Source organism: Natator depressus, chromosome 13 (assembly GCF_965152275.1).
Source record: "Natator depressus isolate rNatDep1 chromosome 13, rNatDep2.hap1, whole genome shotgun sequence".
NCBI classification, from domain to species: domain Eukaryota; kingdom Metazoa; phylum Chordata; order Testudines; family Cheloniidae; genus Natator; species Natator depressus.
In genome coordinates this window covers 29,556,019-29,573,709 of record NC_134246.1, presented here as the reverse complement: position 1 = coordinate 29,573,709, position 17,691 = coordinate 29,556,019, and the positions used below count along the sequence as shown (strand labels likewise).

General features: G+C 60.3%; 1 protein-coding gene across 3 annotated transcripts in view; it reads left to right on the top strand.

The window, feature by feature from the left end:
* The window catches only part of MTCL2 (microtubule crosslinking factor 2), an 82,232-nt gene that overhangs the window by 49,101 nt on the left and 15,440 nt on the right, over nucleotides 1–17,691 (top strand). The window contains exons 6-13 of one of the 3 annotated variants that reach the window (XM_074970347.1): nucleotides 280–435; nucleotides 3,868–3,993; nucleotides 5,134–5,364; nucleotides 7,067–7,174; nucleotides 9,923–10,090; nucleotides 15,167–15,418; nucleotides 16,345–16,401; nucleotides 17,185–17,255. In XM_074970347.1, coding sequence (XP_074826448.1) covers nucleotides 280–435; nucleotides 3,868–3,993; nucleotides 5,134–5,364; nucleotides 7,067–7,174; nucleotides 9,923–10,090; nucleotides 15,167–15,418; nucleotides 16,345–16,401; nucleotides 17,185–17,255 — 1,169 coding nt within the window. Of the gene's footprint in view, nucleotides 1–276; nucleotides 436–3,867; nucleotides 3,994–5,133; nucleotides 5,365–7,066; nucleotides 7,175–9,922; nucleotides 10,091–15,166; nucleotides 15,419–16,344; nucleotides 16,402–17,184; nucleotides 17,256–17,691 lie in introns of all 3 variants that reach the window. The other 2 variants (XM_074970346.1, XM_074970348.1) reach the window with 2 other exon arrangements.

Below are 17,691 nucleotides of genomic sequence, written 5' to 3'. Positions count from 1 at the left end.
CCCACCAGTCACTGCATGGCACCATAACTGGGGTTTGCATATTTTTCCCCTCTCTCTCTCTCCCCCACCCCCAACAATCCAGCCCACGTGTCTCCTCATCCTGTGTTTCCTTTTGTTTTCCACATTGTCTTATGCCACTGTGCTGAAGCTCCTCTTCCTCTTCATCCTTTTTGTTGTCTTGTAGTTCTTTGCTGTTTCTGAGACCCATTGTTTTGTTTGTTTTTCTTTTCTTCCCGCCCTTTTGGTTTGTTCTCATTAACTTGCCCATGCATGCAGCAGCCAGACTTTAGGGACGGCCCAGACTGGGACGCCGCGGGGAGCCGGCCCCCTGACCTGTACCGCAGCAACAACGCCATGGACGTGGACCCCAGTGTGAAACTCCCCAGGAACTACAAGCCCTACCGACCTGACGAGAACAACTCCTATGTCACCGAGGTAGGTGAGCAGAGGGGGCGGGAGCTCCCCGCCCTGCAGGAGATGAGGCTGGCCTAGGAGATGCTGAGTCAGTGGGGGGAGGGGGAAGGCCAGAAGATGTGAAAGGGGAGGCACTGATGTGGGGCAGGGGTGGCTTTGCTGGGGCCCTTGGGGATCTGCCATGGGAGAGCTCTCGGCACTTGTGTTCAGCAGGCCCATGGCCCAGCTGGGTGAGAGGGAGCATGGGCCCACAGGGCTGCTGGATCACTCTGAAAGCTGCTTTCTGGAGCTTGCCAGATGTGGGTGGGGAGAGCTCCCCTCTCTCTGTGGTAAATGGGGTGATGGGGGAGAGCACTGCTGAGCTAGTGGGGCAATGGGGCAGACTCCTTCCAGAGAGCAGAGACTCCAGCTAGCAGGCTGTGTCCTTCCCCAGGTGCCAGCACCACCTGGAGAGGAGCCGGTTGTCCTGGGAGGAGAGGAGGCTGTGGGATCCCGGGCTGCCATAAAGCCCTGTAGCCCCTCTCGTGTCTTGGAGCTCAGCCAGCTGGTGATATGGGCACTGCAGGCACACTGCTCCCAGCAGGACCACTTCCCTAAGCAGACAGGCACAGTGCAGTCAGAGCCCAGTGCTCACGAGAGGGACAAGCAGCATCAACCTGAGTGTCCCTAAAATGCACCTGACTCATGCATGGTGGGTCTGTGTCTGTTAGCTGCTGTGGAGGATGGGGCTTCCCCCTCTCACTATCTCCCACCTCTCTGCCCAGATTGCCCTGGGTCTGTCTGACGCGGGGAGGGGTTCCGATTGCTTCTCCACAGGCAGGAAAGTGCTGCCGGCCCCAAACGAGGAGTGCCTTGCCAAGAGAGCTCCCCGTGCTTTCTGCAAGCTGCCCACCCAGTGCTCCATCTTCCTGACATGAAGCCTGGGGTAATTGGCTTTCCACAAGCTCTGGGAAACGTGTTCACATCCTGTCTCTGAGCCGCCTCCTCTGTGCCACGGGCTTTGTGCTCCTCTGGCACAGCAACTTCGGTGTTACCCTCTGCTGAGCCCGGCTGCGGGTTTGTTGCCAGGTTTAGCCCCCGACCCAGGGTGGTTTCATGCTTTTGTTTCCAACTCCCGAAGTATCCATGGACCTAGCTCTTCTGCAGAGCGTGTGGAATAGTCTGTGCGTGTCTCAAGAGCAGCCTTGTAGAGCACGTGGTACACTTCCGCAGCAGCTGCTCAGGTTGCAAGGCAGAGCTGTAACAAATTTGAAAGACCAGTTCCCTCCTCATTTCAGCTCCATGTGTGGTTTGCAGCAGGGACATGTAACTAGATGGAGGTTTAATTTGCCCCGAAGCTAACTCTGGGTTGGCTGGAAAGCCAGACAGTTTGGCCTTTGTGGCAGAAGATGGAGCCATGACTGACTGAGAAGCCCTGCCTCTCCCCTCCCCAGTCACTGCCCCAGAGCTCGGGTCAGGGCACTCACAGCATGGCCCTGCCTCAGGCACAGCCAGCAGGGCTCCTCTCCCTGGTCCTACCTCCTCTGCCCAAGGCGTCACTGGCGTGTTTGGCAGCTTGGTCCATCCCCGTCCCATCTGACTGGCATTTCTGTGCTGCTGGGCCCAGTGCCCTCAGCTGCCCCCATTGTCCCTGTGCAGCAGGCATGAGCCCTGACACTTGTCTTGGGCTACTGGGTAGTAGGGTTTTCCCCAGCCTGGCCTAAGAGGGTTTCCCCACCCTCTTAGCACTCTTCCCCCCCCCGGCCCACACACACACCCCTGCCGAGGCTGGGAGCTGCTGCCCTGCTGAACCCACCTGCTCTTCATTTCCTGCTGGGCCTGACTGTTCAGGAGGGACTGCTGTTCACAGCACCCTGCCTGCTGCTGCCTCAGCTCCCCTGCAGCCCCAGTGGTGGGCACCCTAGGGCAGGCATGGATCTGGCTCTGTGTGATGTTTCCGCCAGCTTAGTACTAGCTCTGTGGCCCTGCCCCTCCCCTGGTAGGGGGCGTGCTGGAGCGGGAGGGGAATGGCTCCAGCTATTCCGTACCCCTGCAGCAGTGACACAAGGCAGGGCCTGCACTGGAGGCCTCCCCAGCTCCTGGCTGCTCCTCAACAGGGGGGAGACAAACTGCTCCCCCGGGCCTGCACTGGCCAGTTTCTCCAGAGCAGGATCTGGGTTCTGAGCTGCCTTGGCATGAGTCTCGTTGCTGCCTTTCCACGAAGCGGCGCGTTTCTGGCAGGCTGGCTCTGCTGATGGGAATCTCTGTACAAACTGGTGCCGTGTGTCTGTGCCCTGGCCTCCGGGTGCACGGTCCTGCTCCGCACCCGGCTGGTGGCTGGAAGCCTTGAGCTGTGCCACCTGGCACGCTGCTCCCCACACAGTCCCACAAGCAGCTGCAATTCCTGTGTAGGGCTGAGCTCCGTGAGGTGGAGGGCCTGTCAGACCCGGGGAGGGCAGAGCCTCGGGAAAGGTTGGAGCGGTTGGCCTGGGGCTGCGGATCCCGGGGGGCCCCAGCTCCCAGACGAGTGGGTGTGGGACACCCAGCCAGCAGTGGGGCTGTTGGCTCCGTTGCTCTGAACTAATCAAGGTCCAAACATGGGAAAAGGGTCTTTAAAATGTGGGGCTGGGACCCCAATGGCAGGGGACGGGCCCAATGGCTCACTAGAGGTCCTGTCCCTCCCTAGGGATCCTGTGAGCAGCCACCTACTGCCAGGCATGTCCAGTGACCCTTGGAGGGACGGGTGCACTGGGAGAGCAGAGCTGCTGGAAGGGAAACTTTCCAAGAGGCCAGTTCACACCCCAGCCTCCAGCATGTCTCCTCCAAGCACTGCTTACGGGGGCGCTGTCCTTGCACCACCCCTCAGCTCCTGTGCCAGGCCCGGTGTCTCCGAGCTGCTCCCTTAGTGCGGTGTGGCTCTGCGGTTAAACCGAGAGGGCTTTGGTTAGGGGCCCCGGCCTTTCCAAACCACTGCTTGGCAGCAATGGCGTGAGCTCACCCCATCCCAGCAGCAGCATGATCAGGGCTGGGGCCTTTCTGCTCTCATATGCTCAGGAGCAGTGGCTGCCGTGAGGCCCCAGTACAGCAAACAGCCACCTGCCCCAGGCTCCAAGTCCCTGTGTGCCTGTCTGCAGCTCCTCCCAGCTGCGCGCCGCAGGGTCTACGGGCCTTGGCTGGCTAGTGAACCTGGCGGGGAAGGATGTGGCTTCCCCATTTTAAAGCTGGCTCGGCTGCGGCGTAGAGAGGGGAAGTGATGAGCTCAAGGTCACGGCATGCGTCAGGAGCAGAGTCCAAGATTGCAGCCTCTGAGCCCCCTCCTCTGTCCCTTGGCCGGGGTGGAGCCCAGGAGAACTGTATCCACCGTCCCCTCCAACGTACTCGCGCCTGCTCCTGGGCCTTGTTCTCCAGGGGAGAGGAACGAGGCCTGGGCATGGCGGAGTGCCAGGGGACTGACTCTGTCCACTGCCCATGCAGATCAAGGAGCTGCAGCTGGTGCTGGCTGAAGCCAACGAGAGCCTGCGGGGCCTTCAGGAGCAGCTCACCCAAGAGAGGCAGCTGAGGAAGGAGGAGCTGGAGGACTTCTCCCAGAAGATCTGCCAGGTCAGTGAGAGGCGCCGCAGGGAGCTGCTGCAGCGGCCAAGTGGGGTCTATGCCACGAGTGCCTGCCCCTGCCTGGGGTGGGGGTAACTGGTGGCAGCCAAGAGCCAGGCTGGGCCTTGGGGATAGTCACAGACCTTGGAAGAGACAAGCCCAGAACCCCACCCCACTCCCACCACCTCCTGGGCAGACACGAGGCAGCCACTGCCTGCCCCATCTGCTGGGGGAGAAGGGGAGTCTCCATGAGAGCTTGGGCTGTCAGCTCCTTCAGAGGAGTGTGCAGCACCCAGGGCCCCCCCCCCCCCGACTCGAACCCATCTCCCCCCAGCGCTGGCAGAGCTGTGCCACAGCCTCACCTTGAGACCTTCAGCATGCCTGGGGCCCGCGGGATCGCCCCTTCCCCCAGCCCACCAGCATGCCTGGGGCCCGTAAAATGACTCCCTCCGCCCCCCCACCAGTGCACCCGGGGCCCGCAGGATTGCCCTCTTCTCCCGCCCACAAGCATGCCCGTGGGATCAGCCCCCACCCTTGCAGCATGCCCAGGGCCTGCGGGATTGCCCTTTCCCAGTGCCCACCAGTGCACCTGGGGCCCTTGGGATCCCCACAGCGTGCCCAGGGCCAGCGGGATCACTCCCTCCCTCCCGCCCCCAGCACACTCGCGGGATCATCCCCTCCCTCCCCTGCCCACTAGCGTTCCTGGGGCCTGCGTGATCCTCTCCCCCCCATCCACCAGCGTTCCTGGGACCCCCTGGCCCACTAGCGTGCCCGGGGCTTGTGAGGGGCGCACACACGCCCCATAGCCTGTCATCAGGGCAATCATCCAACATGTCTGTATTTCTCCCCCCTCCCCGCTGTTGCTCCCCACAGCTCCCTGGCACAGCACCACTATCTCCAGAGCCAGGTGACCCTGCTCTGAGCACCCCTGGGACAGGACTGGGCCCTCCCTCTTCCACCGCTGCTCTCCCGGTGCCCATGAGGCCAGGGAATGAGTGACAGCCCTAGGAGCTCTGCTCCAGTCTCAGCCCCTCCCCACCAGGGGCCTAATCCCCCAGTCCCGCCACCTGCGCAGATCCTGCAGCAGCACCCACTGGGGGCCCTCGCGCGGCCGAGGGGAGGGTCCTTCTCACAGTGGCTCTCCCCCAGCTGCGGGAAGACCAGCAGAAGGCTCTCCTGAGGCGGGAGTTTGAGCTGCAGAGCCTGAGCCTCCAGAGGCGGCTGGAGCAGAAGTTCTGGAGCCAGGAGAAGAACCTCCTGGTGCAGGAATCCCAGCAATTCAAGCAGAATTTCCTGCTTCTCTTCATGAAGCTCAAGTGGTTCCTCAAACGCTGGAGGCAGGGGAAGATCCTCCACAGTGAGGGCGATGGCTTCTTGGAGGTAGGGCATGCTGCCTGGCCTGCGTGCCATGGGGGTCCCTGCTGCAGCCAGGAGCTCCCATCCCATAGTCTGCTGGATACTGGGCTGCACTGTCCCAACTGGAGAGGAGACCTGCAGCAGAGTCTGGGCAGGCAGGTGGCATGGAGTGGAGCCTGTTCCAGCCTTTGTGACCCTACACATAGATATGCAGCCTGCAGAGCCTGTGGGTCGCAGCCCAGGAGGGAGCTCGGCATGCTGGGACCTGCAGTCTCTGGGCTATCAGCTGGGTAGAGTCAGCGTTGCCAACCCCCATCACTTCCAGCCTGGGGAGGGTCCCTGTAGGGACAGTGGGGGTCAGTCTGGCTTAGCCGTTCCTTCCTCTCTCACACTGGATAAGGTGCCACCTGGTGCCACTCGCACGCTCTGCAGCCCCCTTAGAGTCCTGCTCATTTAACCCAGGTCACTGCAGGGACCAGCTGCTGGGCAGTAAAGTCCTGCAGTGTCCTGAGGTGAAGGGCCCCGTGGCCCATTGCTGAGCCAGTTACTCCCCGCCCTGTGCTCTGTCCTGGGTGGTTTCCTGTGTCTGGGCTGACATCTAACCCCAGACTCAGCGGGTTCCGAAAGGCCCCAGGCTTAGGCTGTGCATGGGGACACCTGGGCAGTGCCGGCCAGGGTCGGCCTGCGCTGGATCCTGCCCCCTTTTCTGCAGCAGAAGGGAGGCTGGGCAGCTCGGCGCAGGGGGAGGCGTGGGAGCAGCATGGAGATGTGGGAGCCACAGCAGGGCTAATGGCCCATCGCCTTGTGTGTCCATTGTTCTGTGGGCAGAGCTGGTGCCTGGCACAGGGTTTTTCTGGTGGGGGCATGCTGCTCTCAATGGTGCTGGCTGCTGGAAACCTGCTGGCTGTTACACAATGTCAGCGTGCACTCAGCTCCCCAGCAATGGTCACGTGCTAGGGAGGAGGTCACAGGGCAGGAAGCAGGAGAGTCCGGAGTCAGCGCAGGTCAGCCCTCAGACTCCAGCCCTGCATCCAAGCAGACAGGCCAGGGCCTGTTCGTCTGTGGGCTGCACCTCTGCATCATTACTGTTCCTGCGCATGTCCATGAGACGCCCATCTACATGCCAAGCCAGGGCAGCTGCTCCCTGCTCTAATGCCAGTTAAGTGCATAGCTGCCCCTCAGGGAAGCTTGCCCAACACCTGTCTGTGCCGAGCCCGAGTCCCTCGCTTCTCTGAGCACTAAACGTCTTCACAAACGAGAACAAACGACGTGCACAGAGTGTGCTGCCTCTGGCCAGCAGCAACTGTGTCTGAGGCTTGGTAACAACAGCCTCATTATGGCCCGGCCTTGTGCTGAGGCCAGAAGATGACTCTGTGCCCTGGCACGAGGCTGCAGTTTCTGGTACCTGGTACGGAAGAGCCAGAAACACGAGCTGGGGAGGTGCTGAGACCAGATCACCCCCACCCCACAGCTCTGCTGAAGGCCCTCAGTCCACGCATGCAGCTCCTCCGTTATTCCAGTCCTGGGCCCCACACACAGCTCTCCTGGTGGCCCTCCATCCCAGCTCGCAGTCACCCCCTATCCCTGGGCTCTGTTGGGTACAGGCAGCCATGGGTGCCAGCTTCTCAGTGCCCCAGGGCCCCTTCCCCCCACTCCCCTGGGCCAGGAGCCCCTCGTCTGCCCGTGGCTGGAGGCTGAGGGGGACCATTGTATTTTGTGCTTCCAGGTGAACAGCATGAAAGAGCTGTACCTGCTGATCGAGGAGGAGGAGCTCACCCCACAGCAGCAGGCCGATAACAAGACTTGTGCCGGAGACACCTGGACCCAGAACACGGTGAGCTGGGACCCTGGCACGCCTGCTGCGGTGGGCGCCCAAGCCCTGAGCTTGGGGGGGGGGGGGGGGGGGAAGTGCTCTGTAGTCTCTGGGCTCAGCCCGGCTCCCCGGGCACAGGCTGGTGCCTGGCTCTAGCAAAGAGCGAGCGTAGAGACTGGGCGTGTTTGTGGGAAGGGTGCCTCACATCCCCCCTTCCTTTCCCACTCCGTTCTCGTTTCCTGGGAGCCAAGCACACCCAGGATCAGGAGGCTGTGCAGGGCCAGGCTGAGGCGGGAGGGTGCTGTTTCCCTGGGAGCCCAGGCAGCCCGGGGCCCTGTGCGTGTCTGCTGCAGCAACCCCTCAGTCCTGCCATCCCGGCCCCTCTCCTGGGCTGGCAGAAGGGACTGCGGGTCGGTGTGCTGCACCCCAAGCCCAGCACCAATGGCCTGGTCACAGTCAGACCCTGCTGCCCAGGCAGTGAGGCCAGAAGCCCTGATGTGTGCTGGGGGCCGGGGCCAGAGCTGCAGTGCAGGCTGCTCCTGCTATTTGTAAGCATTGGGGATTGATTGGAAAGTGTTAATGCCGCGCAGATGAGCCGAGGGAGCCCCTGAACCCGGTGACGTGGCTCCCGGTGCCTGCAGGAATGTGGGTGTTCCTCAGAGAGCAAGGGCTGCAGATCCTGTGCAGGGGTGGGCAGGTCTGTACTGGAAACATCACCCGCTGCTGGGGGCTGTGGGGAGGCGTTCATAGGGGTGGAAGTGAGGCTGAGTGGGGGATGTCTCTGAGCCTGCCCCAGCTGAGGCCCATGGGCTCGGGTCCATGTTTACATTGGAGAGCAACAGCCATCCAGATGTCTGTGTTTAGCCCTTGTAAGGCAGAAGCTGGATGGGGAGGGAGCCTGCATGCAGCTTCTAGGCTGGGCTCTGAGGGACACCGCAGTGCGGGGCACCTGTCACCAGCTCCCTGCACCACCAGGACGTCCCATAGCGGGCAAACAGGGCAGCTGGCTGTGGGGTAAGCTCTGGCTGGCCGGAGTCTCTGTGCTGGGCCCCGGGGCTGGCTGGAGTCTCTACACTGGGACATTACGCTTTCTGTGTCATGTAGAGCAAGGGGCTGGGCCTAACCAGCAAACTGCAGGCCTAGCTTGCAGCAGAGCCGCTGTGTCCTGTGGGCTCCAGCTTCCTGCTGCTCTATCTGCTGAGAACAAGGTGCGCTTGAAGCCTGGCTCCTTACTATGAAAGACACAGCGTCTGGGTGTAGCCGGCAGTACAAAGGAGCCTGAACTTCCCATCCCTGGGGCTGCACACCTGGCTGCCCGGGATCTCACAGCGGAAGTGCCAATGAAGAGACACCCTCCTCCCCGCCTTCAGCGTGTGTGAGGCTCTGCTGGGAGCTTCCGTGGAGCATGCCAGCCTGCATGCCCCTTTGCCCTTGTTCTGCAGACATTCCTCCTCTTCTCTGATCCTCCAGGGACGAACAGGGGTGTTGGGAGAGGCCCTGAGCCTGGCCTCCCAGCCACCCGGCAGGCCTGGCCTTTCTGAGATGGCGGCTGGGTGAGCTCAGTGGGCAGGGCCAAGTTCTGCAGGAACAGGCCCCTGCTGCAGCTTCCTCGGGCCCTTCCGCTTGTGGGGTTGGGGGAATGGCCTCTCACCCTCCTCACGGGCCAGGGAGGGGGTAGCCTCTACATGCTGACCCCAGGGTGGCTAGCAGGGGTCCCTGCACTGTTTCCCAGCCTTCAGCCCCAGAACTGCTCCAGCAGGGGTGGGGTGGCAGGTGGAAGCCAATGGGCACTGAGAGCGGGTGGCGGTGGGACAGTGAGCTGCTCTGGCAGGAGCGGGGAGCTGGGCGGTGGGCAGAAGCCAATGGGCACTGAGAGCGGGTGGCGGTGGGACACTGAGCTGCTGCTGGGCTGAGTCACGTTCTCCAAACTGGTGCCAGGCGAAGGGGAGAGGACAGCTCCCTGGAGGCTGGCGGTGCTGCCGAGGGAGCCCCTAGGCATTCCCCAGGACTCCTCTGCAACCTGGCAGCTTCACAGGGCGGTGGGAGGGAGGGTTGGAGCCCAGTGAACGGGGCAGGGGCTGCAGCCGTTTCCTGCCCTGGCATTTGCTGGTTCTCCAACCTGACTGCCTGGGCGCAGCAGAGATGGAGGAACACTGGCCTGCTGCACACGGCAAGGACTCTCCCAGCCCTCCAGCAGCTGGCCAAGGTCCTTCTCCCCTTTGTGTGAGGGGGACTGGGGTGGGGGGGATTTGTGCAGCTCTGTCTCCCAGTCCTGTGCTCTGCCCTCCCAACTCTGCAGCCTACTGGCCTGAAGGATCTCTGGGTTACTTCTGTGTCCCCTCTCCCATGGGGTCGTCATCCTCAGCAGGGGGTTTCTATGGCAGGTTTGAGGACCATGAAATGAATCCGGTGTGTATTGCAGGGTGCAGTTGGAGTGCTGGACTGGAGTGAACCTTCCTCCCCCAGGTCCCAAGGCTGGCGGGGTGGGGGCTGGACAGCCCAGCTGGCCCCATTGTTGCTGAACTGGCTGTAGGGCAAGGCACATTCTTGAAACTCAATCCACGGGAGGAGGCAGCCCAGCCTAGACCTGACCCCTGGGGCCAGCAGAGCTGCCTCTCCCTGTCCTCGCTGCCTGGCATAGACAGACACTGGGCCCGTGGAGCCCTGCGCCCGCGGCTCCGGGAGAGCGGACAGCAGCGCCTCCCCCCGGGCAGATGTCTGTGAACAGCTGCCCGCGTTCACGCCCTTCTCCCTTCCCCTGCCCGGCAGCCCAATGAGTACGTCAAGACCCTGGCAGACATGAAGGTGATCCTGAAGGAGCTGTGCACGGAGCTGCGTGAGGAGAGGCAGGGCATGAATGAGCTGCAGCAGCAATTTGCCAAGGCCAAGGCTGCCTGGGAGGTCGAGCGGACTGAGCTCAAGTGCCACATCGCCCAGGTAAGAGCTGCAGACACGCACTGGAATCTTGGGGGGGGGGCATTTTCCTCCTTTGGCTTCCCTTCCCCCGTCACCCCAAAATCCCTGCTTCAGGGTGACCCTCCTTCCAGGCCAGCAGGGTGGCCGCAGCAGACCCCCTTGGCAGGGCTTTGAATGCAACGGCAGCATGTGCTCAGAGTCCAGCAGGGCAGAGCGCGCTTCCCAGTGCTTGTCTAATATCAGAGGGGCTGAGAGCGGCAGGAGATGTCTGCAGCCTGATAAGCTGGGCTGGGGCAGAGGATGAAAGCAGAGCATTGTGGGAATCTTAATTAGTAATCTCTGCTCCTGCTGAGGGAGTTTCTATAGCAACAGGGCTGACACTGAGAATCCAATTGTTGAAGTAAATGATGCCCATTATTTCCCTTGCAGGGATTGCTGGGCTGGGGACCCAGAGCAGGTGGGAGGAGTATCCTGGCTGGAGAGATCCCAAACAGAAGCAGTGGAGAGGCTGGCTGTGCATGCAGTGAGCCCTGAGGATGCTCAGCAGGGACCCTGGTTGAACAGGATAGCTGTCCAGCACCACTGTCATGAACTGGGATGTGGGCAGCCAAGCCTAGTGGTTGGAGCAGGACTCAGGCACCAGAGTCAGGAAGCCAGTAGGCAAGTAGGAAACGGACTGGGCAAGCCAAGAGCAATGCTGGGAACAAGCCAGGCTCAGGGCTGGAGCAAGGCTAGGAGCAGGGCAGGCACCAGAGAGAGCGCAGCTGCAGGCGTGCGTGATGAGCAGCCAGAGATCATTCAGTCGTTGCTGATGGTCATAGGAGCAGGCTTGGTGACCTCCTCAGCCGGTCAGGTGGAATGGTCAATCAGGTGGCCTTGCTGTGCTAATAGGCTGCCCTGACACTGAGCAGGTGCAGCTACAAGTCCTCACTTCTGACAGTTCCTCATTTTAGGAGACAGTAAGAGGTGGTACCCTCCAAACTCCGCCCATAATCCATGCTCCACCCACATGTGATGCCAAAATGAGATGCCGCTTGCAGCAGATTGGTCGGCAGTTTTCAGATATTCCTTGGGTGCTGATTGGCAGTGAAAAAGTTAACAGCATTGCCATCTTTAGGCTGTAGGTTAACACACATGGAGCTGCATGGACCAACTCCCACCTCTCTGAGCTCTTTTGTCAGGCTCTCTTCAGACTCAGGCAGACACCACCACATCTGTGACACTAGGGTCACCTTTTCAACCAGGAGGCTCTGTATTTATCTCAGTGACTCCATCTCGCATATGTCAGTTCACAAGTAGAAGGAAACGGCCTGACCTGGAGAATCAGTCTGCGATCAGAGAGTCAAGCTGGGCTTTTCCCTATGCCTAGGAAACCACTAATAAAGGCTCTGTAGCAGGCATTAGCACAGGTGTCGCTGAGTGGGAGCAAGTGAGCAGACTCTAGACCCTTCTCTGTCAGCTGTGCTGGCTGGGCAGGGCTGCCAGGAGCACAGAGTGATTTTAGTGCTTAAGGACAATGGCTCGGATTCTGATCCACACACTGCAGCATGAAGGGCTGTTGCTGAGCAGATCTGCACTTTAAGGCAAGCAGATTCCAGTGACATTCCTGGCCCATCTAACAGTGAGGGTCCATTCTGCTAGCCTTGCAAAGCCAATTCATCTGGCAATCAGCATGTTTTCCTGACACCTGGAAATACTTGCCCAGTACATGTCTACTCTGTGGGCTTTCCCAGGATCAGGGCACGTGCAGTCCCTTGGCCGTGCAGTGTTGATGTCTCTGGCTTACAAATAGTCATCTCCAAGCTGTCACATGCTCAGAGTCATGCCAGGCTTGCGTGCAGCTCAAAGCAGGCAGTGTTGAGATCAGCAGAACCCAAACTAGTGGAAATGAAGCCTGGATTTATGGCCTTACTGGCTCCGATGACCGGAGGCAATAAATGCTGGGTGACCACAATGCCCAGGCTTCAGGAGAACGTGTTACTTGACAGATTAATTTGGAGAACCTTTTCATGGCCAGGGTCTGCAGGAGGAGCGGCAGTGCTGCAACTGCACCTGAGCTTGGGAGCTGGAGTCAGTGTGTTGACAAGACCTTCCGCTGGGGGTGCTGTGTGAGTCCCATGGGTCACATAGGGTTGCCAGGTGTCTGGTTCTCGACCGGAACGCCTGGTTGAAAAGGAACCCTGGTGGCACTGCAGACCGGGCCGTTAAAAGTCCAGTCAGTGGCGCAGCAGGGCTAAGGCAGGCTCCTTGCCTGCCGTGGCTCCGTGCAGCTCCCGAAAGCAGCAGCATGTGTCCTCTCTGACTCCTACGCGTTGGACAGCCAGGGGGCTCTGCACGCTGCCCCCGCCCCAGGTGACCACTCTGCAGCTCCCATTGGCCAGGAATCACGGCCAATGGGAGCTGCGGGGGCGGCGCTTGCTGATGGAGTAGCGTGCAGAGTCGCCTGGCCGCATTGCTGCATAGGAGCCAGAGGGGAGACATGCTGCTGCTTCTGGGAGCTGCTTGTGGTAAGCGCTGCCCGGAGCCTGCACCCCTGACCCCCTCCCATGCCCAAACCCCCTGCCCCAGCCCATATGTCCCTCCTGCTCTCCAAACCCCTCGGTCCCAGCCTGGACCACCCTCTTGCACCCCAAATCCCTCATCCCTGGGCCCCCTCCCACACTCTGGACCCCCCAGCTTGGAGCCCCCTTCTGCACCCCAAATCCCTCGTCTCCGGTTCCACACCAGAGCTCACCCTTTCCCCCTCCCCAGCCTGGTGAAAATGAGCGAGTGAGTGAGGGTGGGGAGAGTGAGTGACAGAGGGAGGGGGGATGGAGTGAGCAGGGGCGGGGCTTTGGAGGAGGGGTGATGCAAGGGTGTTTGGTTTTGTGTGAGTAGAAAGTTGGCAACTCTAGGGTCAAACCAGGCATCCTTGGGGATGTCAGTAGTCAGGAAGCAAAGCTTGTTTCTAATGGTGGTTAACCCTGTTGGGAAAGGGGCGCTCTCTGTTTGGGGGGCAGGGGTGGGGGGTCGTAGGAGCAGACAGTGGAATTGTCAGGGACCCTCTCCAGCTGAGCAGGCTGTGTGTGCAGGCCATTTGCAGGCAGTAAATCACGGGCCGGAGGCAGGAGAACAGTTAGGCCATTAGGCAAACAAGCTGGTGTCTTTGGCCACTCTCTGACACCAGGGCACCTTTTCTGTCCCGTCGTCTAACTCCTACTGCTTTGGAAATGTACTGAGGCTTCCTGTTGGTTTCATCCCCATCGCGCTGAGCTGTCTGGGGCTGGGGGCCGTGTCAGTGTGATGCTAGCTTAATGTGATTGTCAGGGCCTGCTCAGAGATGCACTGGCCCCTGATGAAGTCATGAATAATAAACCATTTGCCAGGCCCGTGCTCCAGAGGTGTCATTCTTAGGCTTTCCTCCAGACTCCAGTATCCCCTAGTGTCATTGGACTGGCCTGGCTTTAAGCATCCGTGCAGCATCCAGACCCATTTATCACCAAGCTGAGAATAATCATTTCCCACTCTGCTGTCTGAGCCGTTGTCCACCAGAGGACTTGAGCCCTGCCCTGGCTGCCTGCTAGCTGGACCCTGCCGTGTGGTGTAGTGGTATGGCCTCGTCCGTCTCACTGGGGTCTGTGGACCTGTGGACTGCCCTTGGACGCCCTGAGCTCTGTTCTCTTCTCTGATTGCTTTCCCTGGGTCTTCATCTCCCTTTTTGCAAGGCAGATCCATGAGAAACTAACTGAGAACCCAGTTTGGTTTACACCCCAAAATGGCCAGCTGTTGTTCGGGGCTACCTCCCAAGGCACTGGACACGGCTCGAGGGGTTAGTCCCCGCGCGGTGCCCCTGCCCCTACTGCTGATCCGATGTTTCTGGCAGCGGCAGCATCTCTTGCTGATGCTCTCTCTGAGCAGCTGTCAGTGGCTTCAACCTGCCTCTCAAGCCATCACACGCTTAAGCCCCTTGTGAGCTGTCTGAGCTGCTGAGCCCAGGATGAGACACACACAGATTCATCCCTGCTCGCGAGCTGGCCTCAGGGCTTGGGAGATCCTGGGTATCGTATCCCATGCCTCTTGCCTCCAGGGCACAGGCATGGGCTGGCTTGGGGCTCTAGGATTTCCCATAGCCTGCCCTAGCCCTGCCTCCTCCCAGCGTGGCCCCTTGCCTTCAGGGTGCGGCTCGTCTGTGTCCAGGCTCCGGCCAGCCAGGAGTCTCCCTGCTGCGTGGGAAGGGGGCAGCCACCTGCTCTCCGCCTGAGTGCTCCTTGCTGCTGTCCCTCTCCCAGGTGTGGGGTGTTAGCCTGTCTGCTGAGCGCTGCTCTCACTGCCTGGCCTCAGTACTGTATTGTGCAGGCACCCCGTGATCCCAATCCCACTCAGGTTGTGCCCTGAAACCCCTGTGCTGGGTTCTGGGCCCATTCCTCATGCAGCACTGGGAGGGGCTAAACCCGGGTTTCTTCTGCCCGTTCCTGGTGTGTGCCCAGAGAGGGGCTCAGACGCTGCCACAGGGAGTGTGGTATGACTAGATAATGGGCCAGAGGCAAGCTGAAGATCTCCTGGCACTTTTCCCGAAGAACTGGGGCTAACTAACTCGGGGACGGAGTCCCCCAGCCTGGGACGCTGAGGGTCCTACCCGGGGAGTGTTTGTCCCTGTGCAGTCAGTGCCCAGCTGGGATCCGGCTCGTTGCTTTGAGTACAAGAGGCGCCATCTCCCAGCATCCTCCATGGGGTCCCAGCCAGCGATCGGCTGTAAAGATCTGTAATGCCCCCTGCTCGCGCCCGCGCCTCTGAGCTGGGTTCTCCCTCCCAGCCAGCCCTCCAAGAGCCACCCGGCCACAGGCTGCTAGCACCTGAGCTTGCATGTTCAGCTTTGTGGTTCCCTTCTGCATGACCATGGCTGCAGCTGCCCTGCTGGTCCTTTAAGAAAGAGACTGTCCCCTTGTGGGCACAGCAGCTCCAGGAGGACATGCTGGGTGAGGCTCTGGGAAGCTGACTCAGCAATAGCCCCCTGGCCCAGCCCAGTGTTAGCAAGGGCTGGTGGTTGGCAGGCTGTAATGCTCACCTGGAGGCGGGTGTGCCTGCGGTCTGATCTCCTCTCCCCTGGATTCCCCGCAGCTGGAGTCGAAGGTTGGGAAAGGGGTCCCGGAGCGAGCCCCGTCGGACTGGAAAGTGGCTCTGAAGAGGGAGCGAGAGGAACACCAGCACCTCCTGGCCGAGTCCTACAGCGCAGTCATGGACCTCACCAAGCAGCTCCAGATCAGTGAGAAGAACTGGAACCAGGAGAAGGTGGAGCTGCTGGGCAGGTTCAAGGATGAGCAGCAGCAGGCAGAGCAGCAAGTGAAAGAGCTGCAGAACAAAATCAACCAGGTAGGGGCGTACGCACGCACATGCCACTCACTGGAGTGTGCGTGCCCACGCGCCTGAGCTCACACTCACAGAGACGCTCCTGGGAGCATTGTTCCTGCATGTGTACATGCACACGCATGTGAGCTGCTGCTTAGAGATGCTCCGGGGAGCGTACCCTCATGTGCGTACATGTACGTGTCGCTGGGCTCACACTCACAAAAGTGCTTGCTGCTCGTGGGGCTTTGTGCGACCGTGCGAGTGCATGGATGCACCCAAGCTCTCACGCCAGTGCTCTCTGCTCCTGTGAACGCACATGCTCACGTGAGCGTACGTGTGTACAGCCACTGCCATGCATGCTCCCACGCAAGTGGTCCCAGCCTGCTTTTGCACATGCTCACATGACACTTGCGTAGTGCACACTCTTGGGAACACGCTAACAGGAATACACGTTCACCCATCCCCCAAACTGCTCTCAGAAGCCCCCTCCCCTGCGGGCAGTGGCTCACGCTTTGTGGAGACATGGTGAACGCAGGCCTTGCTAGCTGGTTTGTCTGATCCCCAGGGTGGAACTCATCCCCTCTGCCTTTGGCTCGCTGTCCCCCCTTATGGGCCTGCCCCAGTCCTTAGGTCTCCCACTCCCCATGCAGCAGTCCTGTAAGCTCCCCAGCCCAGCTGTGTTCCAGCAGCTCCAGCCAGGCTCCTGCAGCCCCCCTGAGTCGAGTGTGGCCCTGGGCCTGCCCTGAGCCTGAGGAGTCCAGTACAGCCTCTGGCCGAGAGCGCTCAGGGCCATGGGAAAGCCAGCACGCTGCTGAGCCCCAGTTCAGCTGTCGCTGCCTGCAGGAATGGCCCTTTGGGCAGCTCCTGCCTTCAGGCCAGCAGCTGCTCTTACAAGGCCTCTCCCCCACTCCCATGTCAAGTGACTGGCTCCTTTTCTGTCCGATTCCCAGCTGCAGAAGGGAGCCGACCGGTGGGCTGTGGAGAAGCAGGGCAGCAACTGGAAAGAGGTGAGCAGGAGAGCAGCTGTGCCTGCCTGTTGGGGGGAGGGGGCATTGCCAGCAGCTTCCCAGGGAGTGAGCTGGGCATGAGACTGGATCCGTGGGAAGGTGGAGCAGCTGCTTCTGAGAGCAGAAGCCCAGCCCCCTTCCCTTGGATTGGGGTGGAGCACTGCATGCTGGGACTCATCACCTGTGTTACAGTCATGCCCAGCACACAGCCATGGCGGGGCTCCTCTGTGCCAGACACCAACACACCAGTCCCTGTCCCAGAGCACTCAGTCTGACCAGTCTGCTCCCTTGGATCATGAATGGGACCTCACTGGGCGTGGCATTTATGTAACCCTTGGCACCCTGAGATCTCAGAAGGGGGGTCATTGTTACCAGGCAAGTTAATGTGGCACCAAGATTACGGGCAGGTTCAAACATAGGGCCCTACAGTTAGACCCCTGAATACATGGCTTTTGATCCAGGCTTGGTGAGCACTGGCATGCCTGGCGCCATGGGGGCTATAGGTCTCTTTCCTGGGGGCCTAAAGACAGATTTAGGTTCCTAACTTTAGGCACTGAAAAGTTCTGACTTAATGAGGCCGTTGTAGAGCCAGGAATGGAACCCAGGAGTCCTGGCTGCCAGATGAGCTGTACTGTCACTTGGATACGGATGAGGTGTAGCTCCTGCACTCCTGGGAAGTTGCAAGTGCAGCTCCTTGGTTTGGAGTCCCCTGGCCTGACGTACCATTCCCAAGTCCAGATCGCGTGCCAGCTAACGTCAGCGCTTCCTCCTGTGTCGTTCCAGACGCTCAACGAAAAGATCACCGACAAAGAGACCGTTTCTGAAACAGACCCCAAGGGAGCCAGTTTAAAAAGGTGAGACACATACACACACTTGGTACAGGGCAGCCTGGCACTGCTCACTCCTCCTGGGGCTTGGGGGGTGAGTGCAGGAGCCTCAGCCTAGGGCTGTGACTGGTTGGTGAATGTGGGCTGATGGGGTCACAGCCCTCGTTACAGGTGTCACGCTGCCGGGACCCCCCAGCTCATCTCCTCAGTATCTGATGGCCTTCACATCTAGCTCAAAAAGAAAAGGAGTACTTGTGGCACCTTAGAGACTAACCCCTTTACTTTTGAGGATACAGACTAACACAGCTGCTATCTCAGTGGGCTTGTGCTGGGGATCTGCTTCCCCCAACAGACTCTTTGGGGGGAGGCTGCTGCTCCAACCCCTAGAATGGTGTCCTGCAATGTTCCCTCCCATTTTTTCCATCCATGTGCGGAATAAATTTTGTTATGTGCACCAATATCG